General features: G+C 29.7%; 1 protein-coding gene across 1 annotated transcript; it reads left to right on the plus strand.

Moving 5' to 3' along the window:
* The first annotated feature begins 359 nt into the window (after positions 1 to 359).
* Positions 360 to 10581, plus strand: LOC147067806 (uncharacterized). The gene is made up of 6 exons (XM_085952459.1): positions 360 to 497; positions 2249 to 2439; positions 5065 to 5394; positions 6741 to 6826; positions 9573 to 9740; positions 10394 to 10581. Exons 1-6 carry the CDS (start codon positions 360 to 362, stop codon positions 10579 to 10581), a joined length of 1101 nt encoding a protein of 366 aa, XP_085808585.1.
* The last annotated feature ends 893 nt before the right edge of the window (positions 10582 to 11474 follow it).

Here is an 11474-nt window from a genome sequence, read left to right on the forward strand (position 1 = left end):
TATACAGTAAAATACAATTCCAATAAAAAAAATACAGCGCATTGACTAGCCTTGCACCATTGCTAATTGTGCCTGATAGGCTTGACACGACGAAACGGTTCCGACCCAGAATACGTCATGACTGTGACCATGTAGGTAATTGACAGTTGTTCATCTGTCATTGACTTCAAAACAATGTTTATAAATCAGAGTTGCGCAGAAGACCCATGCGCGCGCATTTACGGCTTATTTTTTTAGAAAATGTAAAATTATAAATAAGATTCAAACAGAACATTACTTTGTGTAAGTAACACACTGGTATTATAATACACTACTGTAATTTGTCTTATATATACTTTTTCTTTGAAGGAATTGGCAAGATGTGTGAAACTACTTTAAGGAGGTGGTTAACAGAAGCAGCTAACTCTCCTTGCTGGTGTGACGTCACAATATTCGCTGGTGGAAGAAAATATAGAGCTCACCGAATTGTTCTCTCTTCAGCGAGTCCGTTTATAAGGGTAAGGGTATCATGATTATAATATATTAAATAATAATAATTTGGTATGTAATCAATATGTGAATTTATTATAATATTACAGTTATATTTTTTAAATAAAACGACGTTAAAATACTATTTTGTATGTATACAGTAGTTTTCTAATCTTTACATGTTTTAACGTCCAATGTTCAAAGGTGTGATCGGTGATCGCTCTCGGTGTATGGCCCTTTATAGTTGGTCCACGCCGCAAAGTTGTAGTTTACGATAGTAGTGGTATTTATTGCTTCGATTGCATCTCGGTAAACTATCCCCAATAAATGATTGTTTCTTAATAAATAAATAATTACAAGATAAAAAGAACTTTTTGTGTACAAAGTTTTTTAATTTTTTGTTGAATCATATAAACTTGACTTGACTAGCTTAAACGATCAAAAAAAATGTACTTGATAGAAATACTGAATTAATATAGAATACTGAAATGTCATTTTGACATTTCATATTGATTTCCATAGTAACGCATGTATATATTAATAATTTAGTTGCTAGGACCCCAGACCTTTAGCAACCAATAATACTGTTTTACTTTTAACGGATTTTTTCCGAAATAACTTTTCATACAAAACAGAATTAACTGAAAATGAATTCAATTCTACTTAAAGATTGCTAAAAGTCTTAAAAGAATGCATTGGCATCGTGTTCTGATATATTCTAAAATTTTCAAATATCTAGCTAGTCGGAAAGTTAGTTAAAAATCGATTGCAAGATACTGGATAAACAACCACTGGACAAATAAGAATACGACCTAATAAAAACGTTGTAAAATGGCAATACGTTAAATAATTCCATAAAATATTTGTTTGATAATTTACAATTACTGCATAAAGTTTACCGCATTCCATTCGAAGTAGGTATATACAAGACGATCAGAACTCGCAATTCACGCTGTAAACTGACTATTAGGGGGCGTTTATAAATACAAAAATTTATAACTGTGCTTTAGTGAACTTGCTTGTGGATTTCATTCAATTTTGTTTTACTACACATACAGTAATAATATAGTAATGTATTCAATTTTATTCTATATCAGTAGGTATAGTGATATATTAATGAGAGTTTATTAATTTTAAGATTTGCTAGCTTAAATATCACTACTGTTAAATATTCCGTTGACAGGGAACTCAGAAATAGTGGGAACTGGATTACCTAACGGGTAAGGAGAAGCAGGCAACCGATCTCGAGTAAGGAAAAATACGGGATGAAATTAAACACGTGTCAAGAATACGTCATACGTCGAATACTGACAACTGCTCTCGGTTTATGCATTGGCGCTCATTTAATATTAGTGTATTACACACACTCTTGCACATTTATAATGCGTGGTTCATTTTCGTATTACACTCACACATTCAAACCCCTGAGTCAAAATTTACTGTATTGGTATATAGCCTATCGGAATTCTATTTATTATCTGTTCTGTGTCTGTAGCATTTGAAGATATATCTTTGAAACGGACGAAACCGGTTCTAATTATTAATCAACTAAGTGAAATAAGTACTACATTTTGTATGTTATGTTAATTAATAATACAATGTATTTCCACCAATAATTGACAGTTAAATAGATGAATATTTGTTTTTTTCAATCTCCAATAAATAAAAAACTGACGTGAAGCATTGGTCCTGGTGAGATAATAATATGTGTTGTGGCATTATTTTAATTATTAATTGCATTTTTATCTGTGTTATAAGGCTTGAATGTTTTCAATTGCAGAGGCTTTTGTTATCCAGGCCGAGTGAAGACGTTCCGATGACGATCGTTCTTGCGGACGTCTCAGCAAACACCGTCGAAGCCTTATTACAATACATTTACAACGGAGAAGTTAATCTACTGCCGGATCAATTGAATGATTTTTTAAACTTATCAGAACAACTCCTGATATATATCGACGAAAATGATATAAAGCGAATGCGCGCGATGACATTCAATATTGAAAGTGCGAATATTAATAAGAAACCTGTATTTTTTTCGACGGAAGGTGATAAAAAATGCTACCAAACAAATCGTAAAGACATAAATATGAATACTGCTACCCAAACATATACTCACGATAAATTAGCGTTGAATAGATTGCATTGCTTATCAAAGTATTTGGCACAAAATGTTTATAGACTTAAAGACAATTGTGATGACAAAAATTTGGATCTTGAAATATTTATAAAAAGTGATAAAATATCTAAAAATACATTAATTGACTTGCCAGGGACACCAATTAACGACATAAATATTACTAACGCCGATATTATAAATTACGAACAATATAAAAGTAATATTTTAAAAAGTGCTCTGGGAAATAAAAATAAAACAGAATGTGATTTGAATCAATACAATATAAACAAAAAGATACCGTCGTATTCTAGTAATATAGGGAAACTACTGTTGGATGCAAATGTATATGATAAAAAAAAATCTCTTGATCACCAATTCTCGACGAATTTTTGTAACACTCTTCCGTATTTGGCTCCAATAATTGCCGAAAATCTGAGAAATTCCTCTTTCAAGTCGGAATGCAATGATATCTGTAATGGTGATAATTTTAGCGATTCATCGTGTGAAATATTGGAAGACGCTAATGAAAATAATAAGAAAGATCCACCTAGAAATAGGAGTATGGCGTCAACAGAAGAAAGAAAGTATCACGACCACGAAATAAATTTGAATAATACATTTCAGACGTCAATTGAAAATAGTAGATCAAATAATTTTCAGGACGCCGGAATATTAAACTTAGTACACAATTCTAAAAATCTTACAGTATCTCAAAAACTAAGTGAAGAACGATTGAAGAAAATGTATATGCATACAGAATATAGAAACAGTGAACTAAATAATAATCGATTAAGATTTAATAAACATAGTGAAAATAGTATTAATTACAGAAATGAAAAAGTGATTAGACCTATTCCTTCGCTAATGCCAATAGAAATGTTTTCATCTATCCTTGATTTGACTCCTGACAGAAGTAAAGTAACTAAAAAAATACACAAACCTCCTGAAAATTATATTCAACATAGCATTTTAAAACACACGTCAAACAGTGCATTTGATCAGGTGAATAATACACAGGCAAATGAATATGTTTGTCGACCTATAAGTTCCATCTCTGATTTATCAATTAATCACAAACATCGTAATGATAGTAATTTTAATACAAAAAACTCATTGAGATTTGGATTCGATTCACCTCCAATGCATTCCAAACAAATGGCATACAGTGATTGCAGGAACTCGGTAAAAGATATTCCTGTTGAAGAAAATGTTCTTCGTACAAAGAAAAAAGTATTATACAACAAAGTATTACAATGCCCATGGAGTGTAAGAGGGCCAATTTTATATTGTAATAGTAATTATAAAAATGTCAACAAACAGGAAGAAGACCACTGTGGAAATTTTAATAAAGAGGTAAGAAAATGCTTATTAGCATATTCATTACGGATATAAAAATTCTTACTTATGTGTTTTTCAAAATCTTACGGCGTAGAATATTAATAATTGATAAGAATAGCAGTGTAAACATAATAATTACACCTCGTATAGGTAATTTTTTTAATTGTGTTTGGTTACACAGAAATTCTACTGAACTTTTTGGATTAGATACAACACTTTATGGCGTTCAGAAAGTTTTTGGTGTGAATCACATAAAACAGTATATGCTATGAATTTGCAGCATCGAAATATACTTACTGGTATAATTAAGATGGCATCCTATTGAAAATTATGTTATATTGTATGAACGTATACTGTACTCTATCTGCAGTATTTGATTATTCTAAATAATCATTATTAATTGTATACTGAGGCAAGTTTTATTTACCACAGTGCAGTCCTGGAAAATAATTCTAAAAGCACAAAATTGTGAAGAAAGCTGCAGTGCGAAATGATTTGTAGCTAATTTAATAATAGATTTGGTAAACCATTTGTATCAACTACATCAATAATGAGCAACCTTTATTTTCACGAGAGCAAAATTAAATATGTACCATTTTTTGTAGGGGTTGTATTTATGTAAATATTTATTTTTCGAATAATGATTCTAACCGATTTTTTTATAAAACAATAAAAACTTTTTAATTCTTGACATATTCTTAAATAAATCTTTGCCGCGCCAACGACTCGCGGGTGAAGGGTTGCCCACTACTGAACTACATGGTAAAAGTAATGCCAAATTATAATTTCAATTAATTTCTCTATCTAATAATAATTATGTTTCAGAAAGCAAAAATGTTACCTAGTCGATCGGATTCTACGGTGGTTAAATTAAAAATCTGTAGTAATGAGAATGACACATGCAATGATACAAATAATAATTTACCAGAAGTTGAAGAACTACAGCGTCACAATGATAACACTAATGAAATGAAAAATCATATGACTAGTTTTGAAACAAAACAACATGTTGAGCTGTTAAAAAACACAGAAAGTAGTAATCAAGAGTTAAAAAGTATTTTAGAGAGAAATATTTCAAATCATGAAAGTAGTGCAAATAAGTTATTAACTTATAATGATCTGAATGATGTTGTTAAAACTAGTGATGTTACTGTGGGTGAAGAAGTTGATTCACTTAAAAGCTTAACCGACCTACCGGCGCCGGATGCGCGGCCGTCTAGAAGCTCTATGAAGTGCGAAGTGTGCGAAAAAGTTTTCACTTCCGCTTCCGCTCTCGATCTGCACGTGGCTTCACACTCTTCCCGCGCCAGATACCGCTGCGAACAATGCGACAAGTGCTTTTCGCAACTGCGCAACTACAAATACCACGTGTCAGTTCACAAGGGCACGAAAGAATTCGCCGCCACCTGCAATGTTTGTGGGAAATATTTCAACGATAGAGGATATTTGAGTAGTCATATGAAAATTCACAGGTAAACTTTACATTAAAAAAGTAAAAGAGTACTAACATTTTAAATATTCGTAAAAATCAATTTTACTAATGCATTAATTCTTATGTTAACAAAGACAAATAATTGTTATATTTTGATATATTATAAAACCTAAAACTACCCTTAATAAATTTCTGCTAAAATAATTCTGATAATAAAATTTAAATCTGCACATTTAATTATTCTATTAAAAGAGAAAATTTTGTTACTATTTTCAAATATTGTATGTAAATTTTGTGCCTTGAGGTGATCTTGAGTGGAAAAACTGATTTTTAACGTATATTCGTGGGATCAAATCCCACGTCTGGAAAATTCTCATGTAGTTTGATCAATGTCCCAAAGTGAGCAGAGACTGAAAGGGTTGACCGAGTGGCTAACAACCATTTCTTGTATATCTATCACTTTTTTGCAGTCAGCTAAAATTGTGTACGAGTATGAAATTAATTTTAGAATTTAAAGAACTCTCTAACAATAGTAGAAGACAATATTTATTAAGAAACTAGGTAACAATTATAATTTATGGATGATTATATTGGGTTATATTTTTAATACAACAATCATATGCATATAATATAAAATATCGTGTAGTTTTAATAAAAATAATACTGAATTCTAGTCCTTTCTCATGTTTATATTCAGTACTGATTAATAACAATAATTTATTCAGAAATAACTATTAAATGTAAAAGTGTTTATAAGTACTATATTGTTACACTATATAAATCAGTGTTTCCCAACCTTATTTGTGGCATGCCCCACTTCAACGCTTCAAAAATCTCTTCATAGTTAACAAACAAATTCTAAAAAAAATGAATTGTTTCAAATAAAAAATGCACATAGGCAATACTATTTTGAATATGACTTTCGTAAGTAAGTACCCATGTATATTATATTAAATGTACAACTCGGAAGAAAATTAGTGCGATCCTTGTGCTTGATTTGAGCTGCAAAGAGTTTTTATGTGAGGTACTAATTTGGTAAATTTTAATCTTAAATCTCCACAGTTTGTGATATCAAAACAATGTCTTTTTTTTAGTAACAAACCATTGACAGCGCTAAAGAATGGGAATGGCAACAGTAATTTTCTCTGAAAGTCATGGTTGCAAAATCAAAAAAATATTTTCGAAAATGCGTTTTTCAACAAAAAAAATGTACCACATATTAATGATTTGCACATATGCCCCCCAAAACATTCAAATTTCCCCACGAATAAAAACACTGATATACATAATATCTATGTCCTACAGGATGCACATTTTGTTTATGAGCCTCAATATTATTAAGGCACTATTTATTGTATTTGGATATTTAAAATAAACCTTTTTCAGGAATCGAAAAGAGTATCAATGTCCTCATTGTCCGAAGAGTTTCAACCAGAGAGTGGCTTATAATATGCATGTAAGAATACACACAGGTAAATAAAATAAACATAATATATTAATCGTTTTAAATGTGTTTTAAATACACTTTAAAGTCGTGTTATGAATTTCGTTAAAATAAACCGCTTCTGAATAAAATCAACGAAAATATAAAATATTATCTCGTTTGAATTTTTGAATGATTTATTCGAAACACGGAATCATCATGATTTCATGTTTATGGTTCCGAAAATCAATTATGCATTTGCGTACATAAAATAAAGTTGTCTTAAGAGAGAAGCGTCGTAAATATTAAATGATTCAGGATAGCGGTACATCGTCCATTAAAAATATCCCAGTTGTACGCAAGTGTCCATTTAAAAAAATATTATATTGTATTATACAAGTATTGAACTTTTAACTGGACGTTTCATAGCAAGAAAATGTGTAAGCACTTTCCGTTGGCCAGTTACTTTTGAGTTCGCTATTTATTAAAATTCCTCTCATAAACTGAGATTGACAATGAGAACAAGGTAAAAAATGCATCTTACAAATTAATTAAGTATACATAATTCGAGTATCTACATTAGATACATGTTATGCAATAATTTAAATTACAATAAGTAATCTTGTTTGCAGATAAGTTATTGTTTGTTTCAAGATTAAAATAAAGTATCTGACAATACTAAACTCACCACTATCAAAAAAACTGGAGATAATACTGATTTAACTAAAATACTGTAGATTTTAAAATTAAATTCATTGACTTACTACGATACAAAATTTCAATATTTAAGTGTTCACAGAATATTATGTCAAATATATTATTATTATGAACGTAATTTTACAATATACACCTTTATTGATATTGAGTTCATTGTTTAATCACATTCATCTGTGTATTGAAAGAAGTGAATTGTTTTGAATAGAGCTAGACTAGGGTCATTTAAGAGTGGACTTTTATTTTTAGATGCCATATCCAATACTCAGTAAATGATTAAAAATCACGACCATGTCTCTACGCACAGGACACTCTCACTCATTGACAAATATTGTTTCTTGAATATATCGTAAAATTGTTTACTACGTAATGTTAAGTTTGGGAAAGTTTTCTAAATAAATTATTAGAATTTTTGCCATTTATATTAAGTTGAAATATGAATGAGATTAAAAAAACATATTTATTTACGTGCTGTAGTTGCCCATCATAATTTTCATCTCTGGCTGCGTATTTTTTTTTAATTCATTCTTGATTGAATTTAAAAAAATAACGTTCGCAGAACAAAAGTCATGATTCATATTTAAAAAGAAGGTAACGATAAAATCTTTGGGGAATCATTTTGTTTCTTTTTCAATGGGATAAACGAAGCGTTTATTATAAAGTAATTAAAATCGGCCTGGATTGAAGTAATAATAACAATTACATTTAAGACATGATCTTTTTTGCGGATAACGATTTATTCTTTATGATTCATTATACAATATGAAAGGAAATCGACCTATTTTGATGTTATATTATATATACATATATATATATTCTATATATATAACATATGGATCTATTATAGCTCTACTGAACCGAACCCATTTTTAAATATATATATAATAGTATATACAACAACTACTAAACTGTTAGTAATAAACTTTTTCTTGTATTGAACGAATTAAATTATTAACAAGTGCAAGAACGTTAAAAACTAAAAATTTAGAGTGATCTGGACATCGCTTAGTAATTATCATTTATTGATATCTATCTTGAATTATCAATACACAGAAATTTAACGACAAACCAAGATTTTTAACGCAATTGGATAAGCATTTCACGTAAGGACTACTAGTCAAATAAGTCATCTTAATTGAGTAGGATGTCCGCAGCTTAATTTGAAAAGCATATTGGCGCGAATTCAGTGGTTTTTTATAGTTGTTATATACCTACATGAGATGTTTTCAAATTATATATAACTGTTAGTAAATTCAAATGAAATAAAATCAATATTTTTTTCTTAAAAGCGCCTTTTAAAAATTGTCATTAAAATAGAAAGCTTTCATTATAAATTTTAAAATATGAATACCTAAGCCATTTAGTGGAGGGATTTGCGCATTCGCGTTGTTGACAATTTCGAAAATTTTGAACACGTGAGTATTTTTCACAACAGGTGTAAATCTCACAAATTTTAACATTCCGTGTTGGCTAATTGCAGAGGCCAAACTTAGCATATTATCAGCAGAGCAGATTTTTGTAATCTCTCGTCTCTCGATGTTTTAAAACTAGCCATGAAATACAAACAAAATATCATAATATACGACACACGTACGTATCTATTGTATATTATGAAATAAAACGACCTTTGTAAATTTAATATAAAATAAAGTCGTAATTGTTGATTGAATTTTTATCGTGAGGGTGGGCTCGAAATCAGTATGGGCCTTCAAAAATACCTCAATCTGCCACTGACAATGCTGATAATTATAGTATTAATTTATTATCTTATACGCAATATTGGATAGATAAGCAGAGCAGAGCTTTGCACAACTTCTGTATTATCATTATAAAAAACTTGTTTTTGATTTATTTTTAATATCTCTACATTGGTATTATCGATAGATTTAAGTAATTTGGTGTGTTGTTACTTTCATTACTTATTTAAAGATACTAAGGATAGTAACATTTTATTCCTTTTACTACAAATACAAAAAGGTTCACAGTCCCCAATCGGCGGTTGTTAAGGCTAACAATTGTTATAAGCGAATTGATAAATTTACTCATTTTAAAACGTTATTATGTCATTTTTATGTTAACAGGAGTGAAGCCTCACCAGTGTGAAGCTTGCGGCAAGGCGTTCTCGAGGAAGATGCTCCTGAAACAGCACGCGCGAACCCACAGCGGGGAGAAACCGTACGCATGCGCGGCTTGTGGAAAGCGATTCGCTGACAGGTCCAACATGACTCTTCATATGCGACTACATTCAGGTCGGTTGATAAACGGATACGTCATTACTATGATTTAAAAATAAAATTCCATGACACCATCGTTCTATTTCTCTGTTTTATAAATTGCCTAACTAACCTAATAATACTCACTGACCCAATATTCGCAAAGAAATTAATGTTATACGAAAATTGACGTATTAAACAGGGAAACAGCTTTCATTCATCCACGACGATAATACACTAGCTTTTATAGTATAATACCGAAAAAGAATAATAATTACTGTGCTAATCGATTAAATTAATATTGATAATTATTTGTAATTTCTTGGTGTGGAATACGTTGAAATTTAAGCATAGTAAAACTCTCGCTAATATAATTGCAAATATTATAATATAATATGACGCGATTTCATTTATTACACTATTCCCAAAAATATTTTAAGTTGTACCTTTTTAGCAAGATTTCACGAATTCTTGTATGTTCTTGACTTGGCTCGTGGATCTCAGGCTTCAGAGGAATCCCAGTTTGGAAATCACTAGTATAGACAATCACTAGTGAGAAGATTTTTCTTGCATCGTGTTATGCAATATAAAATTAGCACCATTTTATATTAAATGAATAACTCTACAGGTATTCTTTTGTTTCGTGTGTATTCAAATTATTATGATGTTATCGTTTTTTTTTCTATTAGGTGTCAAGCCATTTTCGTGTACTCTCTGCCCGAAATCGTTCACCAAGAAGCATCATCTGAAGACGCATCTCAACTACCATACTGGAAACAAGCCTTACGCATGTGGAAAATGCAGCCTCACGTTTAGCCAGAGTAGCAACATGAGGACGCACATGAAAAAATGCTCCAGTACATCACCACCAATATAATTATGTATTACTTTTAAATGCTAATAACAAGTAACTTTTTACGAATTATAAGCTTAAATGTTCGCAACATGACATGTAACACATAAAAAGAGAAATAACACAACGAAAATAGTAAGATAATACATTAAGGGGGATGCTTATACTATCAGAGGCGAAAAGAGGCACCTAACGGAAAAATACGAAGCTTGCAATTTGAGATTTTTTTTTGATAATTTACAATTTCAACTGTAGTAATTAATAAATATGTATCTGAAAACACTAAAAAGATTTTTTATTTTTTTTTAAATTTAAAGGTAAACTGGCAATTTTAAAAAAATGTAATAAAATGTGAATTCGTTGCAGGGTCAAATCTTATTATTACATTATATTTTATGGCCATATTTATTATTAAAATTTAGTTTATTAAGTTTTAGATTTTATATGGTGTAAATTTTTGACTAATTCATCGTTTTAATATTTTTTATATATATTTTAAAAAACATCGATTTTTAAAAAAATATAAATGTGTATAACTTGAAATCCTTTTTATTTATATCAAATTTTATTTTAGGCATGGTCACAATATTGAAGCTCGAGTTGATATAAATAAAAAGGATTTTAAGTTATACACATTTATATTTTTATAAAAATCGATGTTTTTTTAAATATATATAAAATTTTTTAAAATGATGAATTAGTCAAAAATCTACACCACATAAAATCTAAAACTTAATAAACTAAATTTTAATGATAATTATGACCATAAAATATAATGCAATAATAAGATTTGACCCTGCAACGAATTCACATTTTATTACATTTTTTTACAATTGTAAGTTTATCTTTAAGTTTAAAAAAAAATAAAAAATCTTTTTAATGTTTTCGGATACATATTTATTAAATAATACAGTTGA

This window comes from Rhyacophila brunnea, unplaced genomic scaffold, assembly GCF_057557595.1.
Source record: "Rhyacophila brunnea isolate RB1 unplaced genomic scaffold, BYU_Rbru_1.0 scaffold_3, whole genome shotgun sequence".
Lineage (NCBI taxonomy): Eukaryota > Metazoa > Arthropoda > Insecta > Trichoptera > Rhyacophilidae > Rhyacophila > Rhyacophila brunnea.